Source organism: Manis pentadactyla, chromosome 5 (genome assembly GCF_030020395.1).
Source record: "Manis pentadactyla isolate mManPen7 chromosome 5, mManPen7.hap1, whole genome shotgun sequence".
NCBI classification, from domain to species: domain Eukaryota; kingdom Metazoa; phylum Chordata; class Mammalia; order Pholidota; family Manidae; genus Manis; species Manis pentadactyla.
Window position 1 is genome coordinate 78,522,903 of NC_080023.1, and position 20,091 is coordinate 78,542,993.

At 34.6% G+C, this 20,091-nt stretch overlaps 1 protein-coding gene across 1 annotated transcript in view; it reads left to right on the forward strand.

The window, feature by feature from the left end:
• GRID2 (glutamate ionotropic receptor delta type subunit 2) overlaps window positions 1-20,091 on the forward strand; it is a 1,430,685-nt gene that overhangs the window by 1,313,867 nt on the left and 96,727 nt on the right. The window contains exon 14 of the mRNA XM_057502448.1: window positions 10,163-10,329. Coding sequence (XP_057358431.1) covers window positions 10,163-10,329 — 167 coding nt within the window. The remainder of the gene's footprint in view (window positions 1-10,162; window positions 10,330-20,091) is intronic.

The following is a 20,091-nucleotide window of genomic DNA, read 5'->3' on the forward strand; positions in this document are numbered from 1 at the left end:
AATCATTTTTTGGTTGTCATGATGACATATAACTGTACTGTAGAAAATCTAATCATTCAGTTAAAATCTGAAAGAATCAGCTCTGCGCTGTAAAGGTTCAACTCATTTGTTATAAAAATGCCCTCCTTCTGTTTCCCCACAGCACAATTTATTTGAAACTCCACAATCAAGGAAACTAGCTTTACTCGGTTTCAAAGAGCTACATGGGTTACAATACCATAATGTGCGTGTGTTTGTCTGGTTTACCCAAGCGAAGTCAGCAGCTGCTATATTCATCTGAACATTGATGTTTTGGGGAGACACAAAAACTTTTGGCTGATTTAGAAATATTGCCTATCTTAATTTGTGAGAGTTGGTCTCTGGATGCGCTTTCACATTCCCTTTTCCACCACACTTAATTCCAGATTATTTTCTGCATATTATGCGATATGCTGTCTTGGTTACTTACCTCCCAATCCAGTTATTTGTTTCCTTCCATCTGAATAAGATAACAGTCATTTAGCCTTCTTTTTTGTTGATGTCTAGGTCATACTAGTATTAGCATTATAATCACTCTCATTTTTGTCATCTGAACTCTTAGAAAAAAATGATCATAGTATTCACAGTGTTAAAAATTAAGTTAGCATCATCTTGATACCAAGAAAAAGTCAATTGCCCAGCAAAGGGCTATTAACAGACATGATTATAATTCATTTAAGTGGCACATGTATGTTTCAGAACTCATAGTGACACAACAATGAATTTATTATTATTGTGAACAGCGAGTCACAACTGCCAACTTCAACTTCAGCAGTCAGGTGGAAAAAAAATGAAAGCAAATGCAGAAGGCAGATGATCCACCTTGTAGCTATCTGCTAAAAAAAAAAAAAGACTGTCACTTTCAGGCCCTATCTTTTAAGCTGCTGTATAGATGTTTGTACTCTCTCTTCCCAATCTTCCGTACTAGTTGTTAAAAACCTGGACTTTTTGTCTCCCAGGAAGATTTCCCTTGAAATCAGGGACTCGGTACTACAACTGGAGCATCCCAGGCAAACTGGGACAGTGGTCACCCTTTTTCCATTTGAGCCTGCAGGACATTTGTGAACAGTTCGCCTTCAATTAATCTGTTACATTTTTTGGTTGGGAAATAGACATTTGTTTGTTAGGTTATAACCACAAAGATCTTTTAAGACTCACAGTTGAATCTGGTTAAGGGCTCTGTTTCTTTTAAATTGGAATCTTACTATGACCACAGTGCTATTTCCCTAGAATGTGTTCTACTTGTTTTGATTCAGCTTTCCCTCTATAACTGTGCCACTCACCACATGGGTTATTTTTCTCTGTGGGCTCATAGGGACTCAAGCCTGGTTATTGATTATTTTTAGGGATTGACAGTCTTGCTAAGTGCAGGAGATGAAATATCCTTTCTCGTTGTGGACCAACAGTAGAAGAGAAAGTGGGTCACAAATCCCCCTGCTGAGGCAATTGGAAGAGTCTTCGGGTCCTCTGGTCTCCCAGGCCCTAGGATGGGAGATCTCTCTCTGCTCACCTATTCAACTTCCTTCTGGCCACTTTAAAGAGAACACAACATACATATTCATGGAAACAAACACTTAAGGAAGGAGGGCAGGAGGATTTCAGAGTTTTCTGTCCACAGAGGTCCACTGGTCTCCCTCTGTGAATCAAGCATTCCTCCAAACTTGGTTCCTTCATTTGCCTTCCTCAGAGGATTCATGGTTTTCTCAGGCACTCACCCAGCCTGAGTAGAGAATTACCAGTTCTTTCTCACACAGAATTATCCAGAACTCCAAGCCTTATTAGCCCTCTGTCTTCTAGATACTAGCGGTCATTTGTTTCAAGAGCAACTCATCAGTGGAGGGGAAGGAAGCTGTATTCAGCCTTTTCACATTTGCAGAATGCTTTAAAAACTTTTTAAAAATTAGTATTCCAGTAGCCTCAAAAACGAGGCATAAGGTAAGATTTAAAGGTTGACATACTGCCTTTTTGCTAGGTTAAAAAATGTATATCCTTTATAAATGAACTGATAGTTATTGTAAACACATTCATATCATTCTCGTGAAAATGTGTGCCCTGTAATGACTATCTCAGAGTACAAATTCAAATTTCAAAATAGCCAATAAAATATGGTAGACTAACAATTAAAGCAGCAGTTGACAAAGCCATATATATTTTAAAAGTCAGTCTTAAGCACTAAACTATGGACTTCAGCATGATTTATTGTGCTGGATAACTTCAGAAGAATTGATGAATGATGCTAAATTATTAATTTGACCAAAGTAGGAGAGGCCACCCCCTAGAACCATATGTCATAAATATTAAAGCCATCCCATCTTAAGGACTTATGTGGGCAATGAATTACAAGGACCACTATAGATCGATTCTGGGTTAATCATAACTCTTTGCTCCTGTAATTCACAATCACTTTCGTCCCCCACTGACCATTAGTAAAGAAGTTAGCAGCTTAGTGTGGAAAGTTAGAATTTATTTCTCCCATGTTGTTTTCAGGATTTTTAATTTTTACTTGGTGAACAAAAAATAATAGACTAAACAAAAAATAATAATGGAAATCCTACAACCTCTAATTAAGTTTTTAAAACTCTTCTTTCATTTTATTCCTGAAAATCAGAAATGCTTAGATAGCAGTGGTCACAAAATCAACAGGCTTTCAGGGGTCTGAAATCATATAAACCAGGTATTTATTCCAATGATTTCAAAAAATAAATAAAAGCTGTTTTTTAAAAGCTCCTCTTATTTATCTTCATAGTGTGATCACATAGCATGAAAAAGGCTGCATTATTTTCATGACTTTTGCCATATACCATGCTGCATTATTTTTATTTACATAAATATTACTTCTCAAACTAAATAGGCTATGCCTTAAAGGCAAAGGTTACCATAGCTCACAGATTTTGCATTCCTATGGTAAATTTCTTCCAGAAATTTACCTTTAATTTAGTGAAACACTGTGTAGAAGATGGCCTTGAGCTCAAGTTTAAATCTACCTCTAATAAGTGGTATGACTTAGAGCAAGTTCCATTACCATATCTGAATTAGGTATCATAATATCAGCTAGCCCACAGTGTTGTAAAAAACAAATAAGTTTATATATATAAGACATTTTTTAAGAGTGGAAAAAAATGCTTTTTAAATGTCAGCTATTATGAATAAGAAATGGAAGACCGAGGGAGGATTTCCTTCATTGGAGAGAGGAAATATTATTTTACCCCTTGGTTTAAATGTCGCCTTTCCATAATTGTCCCACTGAATTCTCTTAATAAAAAAAGCATCATCATTGATGTCTCTCTGTAGCTACAGATTTTGAAGTGAGCTTTTAAGGAATTTGCCAAATTTAAGATTTGTGTGAGAAAGAATATGGCCTCCTAATTAAAACCAAAGTCATTGGGATGACAGGTGGTGAAAGTCTATTTATTTGTGGTGCAGGCTTCTGAAGTTATTACGGCAGACTACTGCCTAATAAATTGAAAAGAAAAGTGCTTTCAGCATTAGGTCATAACAGAGATGTTGGAACAGGGGCAGAGAGGACAAGAGGATTCTAGAGAGAAAGAGAAATATGCCATAATCCAAACATGGTGAGGAGTGCAGGCACCAATTTTGAAAATACATTTTCTCATCTTTCACTTTACTTGGCAAAGCAATGCAAATATTTGAGAAAATAACATTGAAAGTTTATAGTTCTTCACCTGACAGATGGAAAATTGCAGAAAACTAGAAGATTAAAAGAGTGTGCATGAACAAGAAATGATTTCCAAAGAATACCCATGTTTAATCAGTTAGTCACTAAATATTTGGATTTTCTTATATAATGATTTCAGTTACCAGAATATTTGACCAAGCTGTCCTGAACACCCCCAATGAAAATTAAGATGCCCTTTCTTTAAACCACTTTAACACGTCAAGCTTCTTTTATGGTTTACGATCGTATGTGTTCTGTTACCGCAATTAGCGTTTGACTTACCTCTACTGAGTTGTAAGCAGCTTGAGGACAGGAGCCAGAGTCTTAACTTATCTTTATGTCCCTTCCAGATCCCTTCAGGATCTTAAAACTAAGGCATAATGATTACTGGTGAAATGGAATTAAAAGAAAGATTACTGTAAAAATATTGTAGATATGCAACAAAACCTAGCATTATCTTAGCACTGAGAAATTCATTACAGGCTTTGTGACATCATTCTGGGGATGTGTGTTGAAACTTGATAGCTACATCATCCATTAATCGCCACAGCATTCTGGTAACTATTTGGGGGACCAGAGATGGGTAATATCAGAGATTGATGGTACTCTGGATTCTTTTCCCTTTCTCACAAATGGGACCTGGGATATACTGACAGGGAGCTTCCAGATGCACATGTGCCCTCTGTTTAACCTGGTATCAAGCACTCTATTGGCATGGAATCCACTGGTTAATAAATCAGTGGCCCACAATTCAGCACCTTATCCAAACATGACCTCAAGAACAAAGACTAGTTGAAAAATTTTAAGTAATATCCATCATCTAGTCAGATAGATTGAAAATTTCATAGGCCAAACCTTCAATTATTATTCTGTTGAAAAATGACTTTTGGCTTCGACTTTTGATGAGTATTTTCTAGATAGTCTCAATTTAATAGTTAAAAACCACCCAAAAGACAGTGATTGTATGTTTTAGTAGATGAAAAAGGCAGGGATATTTTTAAAAGCTAAAATAGCCTGGGTTACTATGCAACACTACATTGGCATTGCTGCAAGTTATAATCATACTGTTTTAATGCTTTTCTTTTTAAAAATGAATCCATAATGCTTTGTGACATTAGAATTACTAGAAACACACATATAATGGCAACGATAATGTTACCATATACTTAAATAGAGCTCTGTAGTGCACAAGCATAACAACAATGCTAGAATACTTTTCTAACAGCAAAGCAGTATGTCCCCAACTGGGGAAGTCCCTTTAGGGTTGTAAAGAAGCTGCAAGTGAATCCAGGAAGCCAGAAGGGCTGTTTGAAACAGAGAATAGCAAAAATCAAAATATGGTGTTAGAGGAGGCTTCAAGGTCACTGCTATCTCTGTTATTATAGGTTTAGACCCAGGAAGCTAAAAGCAAATATGAAAGTTGGTGATGAAGAGTACCAGAATGTCTTCCCAAAATGTGCTATTTGGCATATTGATGATTTTTAATTATAAGCGCTTGGAAAAACAGCAAATGCAGAGAAAGGCTGTCCCTGAACTTCCCTTGTTTGCCTAAAGATAAATCCTCCAAAAGGAACTCGAGTGCCATAAATCTCCTGGAAGCCCCATCCACCAGGGAATATTGACTCTCATCATAGGAGAAGATACTAGAAATCGACATAACACCAGAAAAACTTTGTCACAAAGTCACAAACTTGGTCACAGAGTGAAGGAGTACTCACTCTAATATGGACCTTTTTGAAATAATTTCCCATGTCTAATTTTTTAATATTTCATATTTGCCACACTGATTTGAATTATGACCTTTGTAAAGCAGTCTGTAAGTAACATTTATATGTTTTTTTCAGTTTTGTAGGATTTTATTGGCTCTTCCACTGATTTTCTATCCTCAAACAAGTTGCATGCTATTCTAGTTTAAAATTTTATAACATGTTTCACTACTTGGTATTCTAAGTCTCCATTTTTATTTTCAAATTTTCTTTGCTATTATCATCTCTTTTCTTCCAATTAAGTATGCAAATATTTTAATAAGTCCTAAAACATTCTTTGAATATCTTATTTTGATTGCTTGAGTTTCAAAGCTGAGGAAAACTCACATATCTTTTACAATTGTATGTCTTTTCTTTCAGAATAAGTTATGTCTTATCTAGACGCAATTTTAAATCTGCTTCAGTCAAATGTTGAAGTTTTCTTTATACAGTCCCTGCTCATTTGCTGTTAAATTTATTCCTAGCTATTTATACTTAGTGAAAATGGAAGTTTTTACTCATATATTATCTCTCATTGATATATTAAGAAAAGCAATTAATTTGTATGTATCTATAACCAATCCATTTGTTTATATCTTTATTTTTTCTAATATTTTTTCAATGGGTACTAGCGGGTTTCATATGTATGTCATCAAATAGTGATATTTCATCCTAACACTATCAGATTAGGTTTTTGTTTCCTGCCTTATTGCATAGGCTAAAATGATAACAGCCATGTTAAGTTTTGACAGTAAAAGCAGGCATTATTTTGTTGGCTTTAATGGCAGTGCCATTAAAGTTTTAGTTTCCAATAGGTTTGTTGCTTATTTGGGGTAATTATTGTATACTTCATTAAGTAATCTTTGTATTCCTACTTTTCTAGGTAGGTAGATAGATGATAATGGTTTTCAATTTTGTCAGATGTATTTTAGGTGTCTGTTGGAAGATCACTTAAAAATTTTATAAAACCTCATTTATAAGATACATTATTCCAGTAACCTTCATAATACTGAACCAGTATAGTCTGTTTCTTTTAAAAATGTTACATTTTTTAATTACACCATTAAAATCAGTTTGCTGATATTTTGGAGAGGACAAGACTCAGATTTTTGGAAGTTTCTCATATTTTAGTATCAAGGTTATTTTAGCTTTTTCTTAGTGCTAAAAAAGTTTCTCCTTGAGGAAATTTGGTAATTTCTCTTTTCCCAGAAAATTGTTGAAGTTATTGATATTTTAATTTTATTCTTATAGAATACAATTCTTTTTAAATTTATTCAAAAACAATCAATTTTATTCACAGTTTCTATTTGTATTTTTTTAGCTTTATTTGTTCTTGAGCTTTTTTAGCCCAATAGTTAAGGTGAATAACTTGATGTTTTAATAGACATATACATTGTGAAATGATCATCACAATGAAGCTGATTAATCTATCCATCACCTCATCATTACCTTTATTTTATTTCATATTTTTGTTATGAGAAAACTTAAGATCTACCAGCTTAGCAAATATAAAGGGTATAATACCATATTGTGAACTGTACTTGCCATGCTGTATATTCAATCTCCAAAATTTATTAATCTTGCATAACTGAAACTTCGTATCCTTTGACCAGCATCTCTCCATTTCCCTCAGTCTCCAAACCCTGTCATCTACCATTCTATTCTATGTTTCTATGAGTTCAACTATTTTAGATTCTACATATAAATGAGACCATGCAGTATTTGTTTTTCTGTGTCTGACTCACTTCACATAGCATAATGTCCTCTAGGTCCACCAATGTTGTTGCAAATAGCAAAATTTCCTTCTCTTGTAAGGATGAATAATATTCTGTTGTATATTTGCTTTATCCATTCATCTATTGCCAGGTATTTAGGTTGTTTCCATATCTTGACTAGTGTGCATGATGCTGCAGTGACCGTGGGAGTACAGGTATCTCTGTGAGATCCTGATTTCATTTCCCTTGGATTTATACACAGAGTTGTGATCTTTGAGTCATATGAGAGTTCTACTTTTAATTTTTTGAAAAACATCCATAATACTTATATGAATTTACATTCCCATTAACAGTGTAACAAGGGTTCTCTTTTCTCCACATCCTTGCCAACACTTATTATCTTACATCTTTTTGACAATAGCTATTCTAACAGATTTGAGATGATATCTCACTGTGGTTTCAATTTTCATTTCCCTGATAATTAGTGATGTTGAGCATCTTTTCATATATCTTTTGCCCTTTTGTGTCTTGTTTGAGAAATTCTTCTTCCCATTTTTTAAATCAGGTTATTTGTTCTTTGTACTGTTGAGTTATACAAGTTCCTTATATATTTTAGATATTAAACCCTTATTAGATGTATGGTTTGCAAATACTTTGTCCCAGTCTGCAGCTTGCCTTTTCACTCTGTTCATTATTTAATTTGTTCTGCAGACGCTTTTTAATTTGGTGCAATCTCATTTCTTTAATTTTGCCTTTGTTGTCTGTGCTTTTACCCAGATATTGCCTAGAACAATTGTTTCCTAGACCAATGTCAAGAAACTTTTCCCCTATGTTTTCTTCTAGAAGTTTTATGGTTTTAAGTCTTCCATTTAAGTCTTTAATACACTTTGATTTGATTTTTGTACATGGTGTGAAATAGAGGTCCAATTTCATTCTTCTACATGTGGATATTCAGTTTTCCCAATACCATTTTTTGAAAAAACTATCTTTCTCCCATTTTATGTTCTTGGCACTCTTGTATCACTTTGCCATAAATGTATGGGTTTATTTCTAGGATTTCTGTTCTATCCCATTGATCTATATGTCTGTTTTTATGCCAGTACCATATTGTTGTAATTACTATAGTTTTGTAACATTTTTTGAAATCAAGAAGCATCATGCCTCCAGATTTGTTCTTCTTGCCTTTTTTGGCTATTTGGGGTCTTTAGTGTTTACATATGAATTTTAGTATTGTTTTTTCTACTTCTGTAAAGAATGCTATTGGAATTTTGATAGAGATTGCATTGGGTCTGTAGATCACTTTGGATAGTTTAGACATTTTAATAATGTTCGTTCTTCTAATACATGAACACAGATGTCTTTCCATTTATCTGTCTTTTTGAATGTCCTTTATCATTGTTCTGTAATTTTCAGAGTACAAATCTTTCCGTCTTTGATTAATTTTCTTCCTAAGTATTTTATTGTTTTTGTTGCTATTGTAAATGGAATTGTTTTCTTAATTTTCTTTTCAGAGAATTCGTTGTTTGCATTATGTAAGTGCCCTGATTTCTGTATGTTGATTTTGAATCCTGAAACTTTATTAAATGTTTTCATTAGTTCTAACAGTTTTTTTGTTTAGTCTTTAGGACTTTCTACCTATGCAATCATATCATCTGCAAATAAAGATAATTTCACTTTTTTATTTCTGATTTGTATCCTTTTATATCTTTTTCTTATCTAATTGCTTGAGCATCACTCCAGTACTATGTTGAGCAGAATAGGCATACTTGCCTGAAACCTTTACAGATCTGGAGTCCAGTCCTCAGGGGGACAAACTGCTTCCAGGAATGCAGCCAGGACCACAGTTGGCTGGCTGATCACTGGGTTGTGAGCCTGCCTCCTCAAACCATCCTTCCTCAGTCTTACACCCCCACCAGGCCTTTACAACCTGGATCCCAAGGCTCCCACAAAGACATTTTGTTTGTGGATGGCTGCCAAATTGCTGTTTCTGTGAGGGAATAAAGGTTAAGGACTGCCTATTTGCTATCTTGCTGATACCACTCCTTCTATCTGTATTTATATATATTTCCTTCTCCCTATTCAGATTTACCAGGAAATTACTTTCTCTTCCAATAAATAAGTGAATACTTGATTTAATTACTATTTCTGTTTATGTTATGAATTCATTAACTTCTGTATATAGAATACTTTTCAAAATTGATTTTCTTATGATTGCTTTTTGTTTTTGATAAGTTTGTGGTTTAGGGAAAAAGATAATCACTAAAATATACAATAAACAATCCAAAATAAAGTTGTGTTCCCTAAATGATGATAGAGAAGGTCATATAGCTAATTTTTTCCTCATTGCGATACCTGCCTAGGGAGTTTTTCTCTAACTCCAGCTGCAAAATTGCCATAGGCAATACTTGGCAACAGATTAATTTAGAAGGACATAGGACAGGAAACATATCTTGCCAGCAGGGCAGGGCTGAATATTTCTTTTCACTGTGAGTTGTACTCATAGCATTCATTTAGAATATAGGTAATATGCAAGGAGATGAAACCTATAGTAGGGGGATACGAAAGCCTGACTAGCTTAGAAGCCTAATAACCTGAAGGAGCCAGTATCTCTTGTAACAATTTCAGAAGTATAACTTCCAAGGTCTCTAAGAGACAGGCCCAATTACAAGAATCACTGCTCTCAGAGAAGTTCAAACATATGGCTTCCTTTCATGTATTTATTGTTCTCCCAGTCCAGGTGACATTTACTACTCAGGGGTCATTTTGGTATAAGCTATGCTGCCTGGAAGCATAGTTAACATTCCAACATTATCATCTTTCTAGGAGAACAGAACTATAAATTAAGCAAAAGCCAAATTCTCATTCAGAATAGGTATTTAGAAATATAGATCCTATTTCTTTTTGCACAGTTAAATATATCTAAATGTAATATTTTTTACCCTGTCTTTATAACTTAAAATTACAACCTTAAAGTGTATTTTCTTCTTTTGTTCTTCATATTTTTACAGGTAAAATATGGAAATTATGCTTTTGTATGGGATGCAGCTGTATTGGAATATGTGGCTATCAATGATCCAGATTGTTCCTTTTACACCATTGGGAATACTGTTGCCGATCGGGGATATGGAATCGCATTGCAACATGGTAGTCCTTACCGGGATGTATTTTCACAAAGGTAAGATTTGTGTGTGGTGCAAATAAGGAGACAGGAAATATAGAAAAAGAAAATCCACTTGGTTACCCCATTTACTTTATTACATTTTGTTTTTTCTGCTTGGAGAACCATAATAAACAATAACACCCCAAAAAAAAAGTAGTTATAAATGGTTGTTTGGTAAGACATTCATTTTCTAAAACATACACTGAAGTATTATTTTACCCATTAAATGGGGAAAACATTGCTGCATATAACTGGTTTTACTCTAAAAAACTTGATATATAAAAGAAAGTAGGATGCTAATAGTTTCTATAGAACTTAATTGAGCAGTTCAACTTCTTGAATTTTTAAGAACAAAATGTCATATTTAGCAAAATTAATTCATTTCTAAGAACACCAAAGCATAAAATAAACTTCAGGATCAAGTCAAAGTTCTGATGTACTGAAGCACATAATCATAAGGATGTTTCTATCTGAATTTTGCAAATGAAAAGGGTAAGAATTGTAGTTAAATTATGTAGTTAAGCTACTGAAAGAGTTTAATATCATACAGAATAACAAATTAATCAAAGGAAACTTGAATGAATGCTCTCCAGAGAAGGTGAGCCTTGAACTTGACTTTGAAGAATTAGTACAGAATAGTTAGGCTGAAAGGAAAAAAACAGATAATTCTTGGAGAAACAATGAAGACAACAGAAATAGGAGAGAGTAGAATATGTTAGAGAACAATAAGGTCATCAACTTAATTTGAAAGGAAATTTGAAGTATAGAATTCATATTGTAGGTCATAAGCAACTACAAAAACCGATTGTTTGTTCTGGAGTCCAGGAATAAAATGATGATGGCAATTTTTAAGGAAGGTTAATCTAGTTTGGGTATGAAGGATTTAGAATTGTCAAATATTACAGCAAACTCAGTAGATTGAGGGAATGAAGTCCTGGTTGATAAGTGAGCAAGGGGACATGAGGTGGAAGGAACAAATAGAAGAAATGTTTCTAAGCGAAGATGTACACCATTGTTTTCATTAATTTAGACATGAAGAGAAAGCATAATGGAATTAAGGGGATGCCTCAGTTTTCTGGTGAAAGACCAGAAGAAAGTTTAATGGAACCTTAATATGAACCAGGTAGTCAGGAAAAAGATCACTTATTCCTTGGTTGTGGTTAACTGGCTTTAACTTCACTGGGATTTTGTTTGCTTGTTTCCAAACCTGATTTCTGAGTCTTTCATGTAAAAAGTGAAACCAATAAAAATCAGTACACAAACATAGTAGCAATTAAAGAAATATTTAATAAATGCCAACTAGTCTAGTGTTCCTTTATTATTATCCCTAGGTGCTTTTCCTAAGAGAGACTTTAATTCTGAGAACATGTACTCCAATGAACAAAGTATTAAGAATCATTTTTCCTTTGTTTGCATTATGGATGTTGACAATTTAAATTGTCCCTTTCTGTGGAGTTCTTTAATTCAGACACTCTACATCTTGGTTTCCTGGACTTCTGGAGGAAGAGAGCCAAGAAAGAAGCATAATCTGATGATCGCTGATGTGCTGACCCATCTCTTTATACATATGTGCCACACTAACCTACTACCCAAAGTCTCTCCCTGAGTTCAAAAATTATCTGCATTCATTCACTTTTGATATAGTCATTGTGGAAAGGGACCCCTTTTTTTTAACTGGTTCAAAAATTTTAAAGACCTTCAAATTTAAGTATCGTAGTACATTTTAGAAGTTATCCTGGGCCATTGATCAAACTAGATCACTAGTTGCTATTGGGATTATTTTCAATGAAAATAACATTATTTGGGGTGATTTTTAATAAATAAAATATTAGTTATTTCTCAGGTGACTATATGCCTATACCTTACCTTATAGGGTATCAAAGTTCTTTAGTATATAATAAATACTAATATATAAAATAAATATTATAAAATATAGTGATAAAATAACTACATTTATTATCTGTCTGCCCAGTATTGTATGTGCTTACATATTTTAATGATACTTCATAACAACCACATGAAATATACATTTATTACACACTTGCATATTAGTGTACAACTATTATACTACAAATGCATACATCATACATGAACCTGAGCTTTGGCAAGCATCAAGTTAGACATCAGAAACACAGTCTGTGATACACTCACCTGCACAACTTTATATGAGTGGACACACACATATAAAAGTTTATTTTTATATTTCAGCATTCAGTTCTTACATGTAGCAATATATTAGATAAGTTATATTACTACCCACATTTTATAGACAAAACAAAAAACAAAAACTGAGATATATGTAGTAATTTGTCCAAGTTCACAAAGCTAAAAGAATGACTTTTAATAACCAGTAAGTGCTACAATATATATAACCATAGATTTGGATAGAAGAATTTTGTTTCCTTGCTCTGCACAAATACTAGATAACTTGGCAACAGAAGTTATTTATATAATCACATCAGATGGATCAGAGTGTTATACGGTGGGTAATTCATTTGCAATGAATTCTCTAGCACTATTTGCTCATCAAATATCTTATGTGACCCTTGTCTTATAATAGTTATTAGTATAAAAATGTATTCAGTTAGGAGTTGTTACATTAAAAACATTTAAGGATAGAACTGAATATTTCAGTGATATCAGTATGCCTTTAATAAAATTAACTCCAGTATTGATCTTAGAGTCTTAACTATTCATAAGGCTAAAAATATAACCAACAAATATTTGTTGAACATGTATTATGAGCTCACACCTGTTCTCCTATCCTAGTGGGTGTCAAGGAATAATTAATTCATAAGTTTACTTTTATATTTCAGCATTAGAAGGGTCCCCTTTTGCCTGTTGGCTTCTATCCCTCAACTTTCAGAATGGAACCACCTAGTGGCACAAGAACACGGATAGGTTTTAAACTGCACAGAGAATGATTTTGTTCTATTCATGATAGTGGCAGAGATGCATAAACAATATTGCAACCTAATTCAGAATTATTAGAAATGGAATGAACAGGAGTTCCCTTTTTACCAGAGATAGAACTAGTCCAAAGGGGCATATTCTTTGCTCAGAATCATTAAAAAGCAATAAAATTAGAAGTTTCCAGATTTCTAATTCCATATCCAGTTTTCCAGTCATCATGCACCCTTGTCTTCCCTTATCTTTCTTTTAAAAGCATAAGAACAATATCAACATACTATATGCTTGCTGTGTGCCAGACTCTGAGTTCTTACATGTAGCAATATATTAGATAAGTTCTATTACTATCCTCATTTTATAGACAAAACAAGAACTGAGATATATGAGGTGATTTGTCCAAGTTCACAAAGCTATTGAGTATTAGAGCTAATATTCAAATCCAGACAATCTGGGTCCAAAATTTGACATACACTTTTAACAAGCTGTGTTTCAAATGAGTACTAAAGGCTTGCCTCCTTTTTCCTATCTCCCTCCTTCTGCCTCCCTGCCCCTCCTCTCTCTCTCTCTCTCTCTCTTAGAGGCACAGAATAGAATAAACCATAATCCTTGATTTATAATGCATTTTCACTATTAGTCCATAGGTGACTACTTTTATTTAGTTTTAAACTCCATGGATATGGTCTTTCCCCCCACTCCCACCCTTGTACTATTAGACTATCTAGTGCTTTACTCTGAGTTTTTATTTGGATTCAGAAAAAGAACATTAGATTATTTTTTCTCCATGTAATAGTCTAATAGTACAAATTTTTTGTACTATTAGACTATTAGACTCTGGGTCGAGTCTCATGTTGTTAAGCTCCCTGAGTTCAGGAACATGTCTGTACATCCCTAGCGCCTGCCTTCTTGCCAGCACAGAGTAAGCGTTCAGTAAATACCTGATGAATGAATTAAAGATCTACCTTACTTTTTGGTCAAAGATCATCCCAGTTACTTGTACTTTAAAAAATTGAATACCTATCCTTTGTGCCTGCTTGATAGTTTTGAAAAATCTGTCTTCTCTCATCATCATCAAAATTTTTTTATTTTTTATTTTCTTGACTTTTTCATACAGTGAGTAGTAAAAGCTCAGAATAAAAAAGAAAACAAATACAGCACATGTCTTTCTTTCCAACTTCCTGCTGTAAGAACTTTTCTGCTTTCATTTCCACAAGAATGGTAGAAAATATTCCTTTAACTTGAAAGCACAGAGCCCTAATCCTTTTATTTCCCAACAAGAATGAAGTTCTTTCCAATTTTTTTTTTTCCTTTTTCAGGAAGAGAAAAAACTGCTAATTGCCCAGTTAGCGGGTCCAAAATCAGCCAGCCACTGACTTGAGTTCTACACGTGGTTGGCTGGAAGACTCTCGTATGCATAAAAAATATATACAGTCCCTCAGCTCTGAGAGCAGGCATGACATTAGCAGGATACATATGTAAACAAGCAATATGAGTTTATACATTAAACTGGTATAGAAAATAAATACTGAAAAGATGTAGAGAAATGGAAATCATGGCTGAAGAGACTAGAAAAGATTGTATTATACTTGAGCTAGAAGACTTCAAGGGTTAATATAATTTGGATATGGGAACAGGTACAGGTTAAGACACTCAGGAAAACATGAGGAAATCATAGACATGAAGGCAGCCATTGTGCACTGAAAGGACTAGAAGAGTCTTGACTGGAAAGAATATTGGCAGGTGAATATGGGTAGAGAAGCTAAAATTGAAGTTATATAAGGGGATTGATACCTGCTATTTATTTAAGCACCTACTATGCAAAATGCTCAATATATTCCATACAGTGCTTGCCACAACACTGTGAGCTGGGCATTTATTAATTGCATTTTATAGACTTTAGGAAATGGAAATTCAGAGTTAAGGATTTTACCAAAATCACACACTAGTGACAGGTGGAGCTAGGACTCAATGCCAGGGCAAAGCTTATGTCCTCGCTTAGGCCCCCACACTGGCTTTCTAAGTCTCTGAGAGAGGAGCATTTGAGGAGTCTGAGGTGTTTGGCTGGACAAGACAGTTTAAGTAGGAAGGCCATTCACAAGGCTATTGTATTCTAACTGTGAAGCAGTGAGAATATTCTCAATGAAACTGAGGAGAAATGCTTAGAAAAAATGTACAGTCTGAAGAGGAATAAACAGGACTTGGTTGAAATCAGAGGAGTGTATTTAATACACTTGCCCGAAGGACAAAGGACGTGCAGATTCAAGTGATCTCAAACAGCTCCCTCTTTCATTTTCCTTCCAACTCTCCTTTCTTCTTCATCCTCTATTGCAAGTTTTACATCAGCTCAGTTTCACATCCAACTGGAAAAATTGGAAAATGGTTTCTAGAAATTCAGGGACTATTTAAAAGGAAAAACAATGATAATTCACTATCCAGTAGATGCTTATGTCAAACAACCTTCCACTTCACTGACTTTTGTTCTATAACTGCTCAAATCACATTAACATATCCCTAGTCGTATTCCTCTGTCATGTATCAGATATTCTTTTTTAAATAAAAAACAAAAAAGTTAAAAATGCATACACACACTCCACTAAAACCAACTGGTTTCATCACAACCCCATTTTCTGTCCTGAATCCAGAAAACAAGGTAGTTTAAATGGGCATGTTTTTAGAAAGCATGAAAAAATGTTTGAGGAGTTGCAAAACAAAGGTAAGAGAGAGGGCACAGAATATTCACTTTCAGAGAGATGGAGCAGAATAAAATAATACCATAATTTATATATTTTTGTATTTAAAATAATCACATTTTAACGTAGAAATCATTCTTTCCTTGGCTGCCATTTCAGAGCAACCAACCCTCTTTTAAAACATGTGTTTTAAATGTATAATTCTGAATTCAGGGAACTTCAATAAAAAAGAAAAAATGAGGTAGCTAATTTGTCAGTCATGCTTTTCTGTTTCCTGAGTCCTCCAAGAGCTCTTTCTGTGACAGATCCTGCAGGCTTCACCCTGACTGTTGCTTCCAGTGGAGAAACTAAGTCATTTACATTTGGTTCAATGTTTGATCTAATGGGAATATAAATACAAGTTGATGGCATATCCTATAGGAATATTTCAAAAATTTTACCATATGGGCATTCTGTGATTTGAGATTCAATTTATCAAACTTGCAAAGCAGTAGCCAAATTTTGAGAAACTTACAAGCCTTTACTCTCCAGAAGCATACAGCATTCTCACTGCTGAGCAAAAGCCCAGCCATCAGACAGGGCAGCCCCACGGAGTAGACTTTGAAGTGTTACAAGATTCTATTTTCCTTGTATTTGCATCATACAACATTTGGGGAATACTTCATCCAAGGTACAGCACTACGCTTTATAGACAGCACCTTTATTAGACTTTTCTAAGAAAAGCACTGAGGTACAGGGAAGATGAATGACTAGCATGAGGTGCAAAGCAATATTTCAGCCGAATAATGAGCCCACAGCATTGGACCAACCTACTTTACAAGAAGTCTGATCAGCCTTTTCTTATTTTACAAGATTTGTACTGTTTCTAGATCTCAGTAAGTATTGTTTCATTCAAAAAGCAGTAGTTTTACAAAAAGCATAGTTACTTCAGTGGTGTAAATTAAGTGTGACTAAAGGCTGAGTTTTTAACAAAATTATTTCAAAACTTGAAACTATGAATTGCATTGCCTTGATGGCACATATACACATATATAGGCATGCACACAAAAACGCACACACACACACACAATTATAAGCCCCTGTCAAAAATACTTTTATTCCACTTTACTTAGATCACATTTTGCTATTCAAAATAACCATTTTACTCACCAGACTTAGCCCCAAGATACTTTTTTATTGTTTTAAAATTTCGATTTCCTTTTAAAGGGAAAATTTGATATCATTGAGTATAATAAAAAAACGTGCTACTTTTTTACAGATCCCTCAAATATTGCAAGCATGGTAACAACATGGGAATAAACACATGGACTCCCGTGGTAATTATGGGGATGGAAGAAAACTCCATAGAACATGAGGCATGACTGAGACTTCGGTGTGCATTTAGATGCACTCCCTACCTTTACAAATGTGAAACTGAGAAGGGAAGTTGGTGACATGCCCAGAGTTTAAATCTTGGTCAGGACAGGCCCTGGGGACTCTAAGTCCAGCTTCCCAAGCCAGGGTTCCATCCATATCCTGTTTCTGCCAGTTCTTTTTATTAGAGAAACAGGTTTTTAATTCTAGAATTTACCAGTAAAAAAAAAAAATTGTTTTCAGAAGTACACTTGTATCTTATGTAAAGGAGGAGTATTAATTAGTAAATTAGTAAATGTTTAATGAGAATATCTGTTTAAAAATTGTCATTACTTGACAGACACACAGAAAAAGCACAAATGATGGACAGAATGCTATGGGTTGGATTAGCCCTAACTTACTGAGAAGCTATATTATAGCCTAAAACAAGTTAACATTCAGTGAAGACTTCCTATGTAACACATACTATACTAAGGCCCTAACTCTGTTAGATTATTTAATCCTCACAATAATCTTGTGAGGCAAATATTATGATTATTTTACAAATACTCATTTTACAAGTGAGGAAACTGAGTCATAGAAAATATTTTCAGTTTTCCAAGGTTATAAAGCTCAGCAGAGCCAGGTTTGAACCCATGCTGTCAAACACTGTACTACCATAGCACCTACTTTCATAAGTCTAAGCACACGCACCAGTGTGCACCAGGCTAACAAGCATCCAAATTTTCTTCATGTCTGCTCAGGTAGCTGCCTTCTCTCAAGTTAAAATGCTGATGAGCATTTCAGTTTACATGAAGTCTGGGTGACTCAGAAAGTTAAACAGCATGCCAACAGTGAGAGCCCTCCATTACAATGAAGGGCCAGACCCATTTGAAATTGAAGCTCTCTTGCATCAGCTGATCAGAAATAAACATTAAAGTACTGAATATTGAAAGCTGTGAGAGGATGCTGCAATTATTCTCCCTCCCTCTTATCTTCTTTTGCTACAATAGCTTAATACTGTACTTGATCAAAACTTGAATTTTTTCTTCATGGAAGATTTCATTCATCATGACTTTTTAATTGGTGGAATCCATAATTTGCCTCTTATCTATTTCATTTCATAGTTCTTTGAGCAGCTCAAAAAATAACACTGTAATTGGTCAGATTGTCTGGAATAACATTTCTGAGACCATATAACCCAGAATAAGTCTCACAGTGGCACCAGTGATTTTTGTCTTCATGAACACAGTTCCCTTTTTTAGCACCAACTTCAGAAAGGGAACGATATACTTCAAAGTGTGCATTCATTTTTTTCTTAATAACCCATTCTACAGCTGTCATTTTATTAAGCTACTTATGTTTGAAATAATGTTAGCAACTATTGAAAATTATTGAAACCCAACATATTTTATTTTATATATTACTGGTCTCCAAAAATGTATAGAAAATAATAAGTCTTATTCTTACCAGTGTTCCATGGTAAGACATGGACACATGGAGACCTAATGGGAAGGGACAGAATCAAAAACCTGAAAAAATCAGATATACTTTCTGCCCTGATGAGGTTTTCAGTCTTTTTCCAAAATGATGTTGTCTGTAGTAACATTTTTACTCTGATGATTTTTATCAATTTTTGTTTCTTTCCATTAATTAAACAAGATCTCTGTAATACTTCCTATAAAAGTCAGCAGGCAGTCTCTCATATTGTTTGAGCTAATCAACATAAATTTTATTAATGTGAATTTCTTCTTTTCTGGATTTCTTAGCAACCACAGAAATTTGCCAAACAAATTCCTACCCATCCAGAATATATTCAGTAGAATGGCACTGAGTACGTTACTAAGGTCAGTGAGATAGAATAGAGTAGAGCAGAGCCTGAATGTCAAACCACACTGTGTGGATTTAGGATATTGAGGTTCACTGACGAATTTCGTACATATTAGCCATAATCAGTAGTTTACTTTTTGATCAGTCTAGAAAAAATGTATGCAATGAAATTAAAGAAGAATTGACTAGACAGAAGGGCTGTTAGGAGGTCATTACCGTATCTATAATAAAATCTGAGAAGGCAGGGATTTTTGTCTTTATTTAGAGATGTACTCCAAGCATCTAGAAGAAAGCCTACCACATAGTAGATGTTTGATAAATATTAGTTTAATCAATAGGTGAATGAATCATTTATCAAAAGTACAAAGCCTGAACTACAGTGGAGGCCATGGAAATGGAAGGAAAGGGAAAGAAATTATACAGGTCATGTCGGCCATCCACTAGACAAGAAAGGGAAAGGGAAACCAAGCATGATTTTGAGATCCTCAGCCTTGTTGTTTCGAAGACGGCTAAGCCAGGAAAGGAAACTGGTTTGAGAGTAAAAATGCTAATTTTGGATTCATCATATTGAGTTTGAGGCACTAGAGTATGAGGTGTCCATCTAGGGAAATGTAGAGACTATGACACACAAATAGCAATGAAGGGTGGGAACTTGAGGGAGAGGCTGGAGCAATGGATATAGACTATACATTAAGATAGTGAAAGCCAGACACATAGCCTATGGAAAGGGCAGAGAGATAATGAGAAAAAGATTGAGGCAAAAACTTGCCTTCAAATACCCTTTCTGCTGTCCTTCCCTTTCATTTCTGCAGTCACCACCCTAACTGAATCTCTTCGTACAATCATGTCTGAGAACAGTTATTCCTTTCTTTCCAAACCCACTCAAACATTACACATTCTGTGAGCTCCAGCTCAGGACCCAACCTCAGCATAAGTCTTCCCTAGCAGATTCAGCTCTTAACAAGGAAGCTGGAAACTCACTTTTGACCCTCTCAATTACACCAGCCTAGACCAAGCC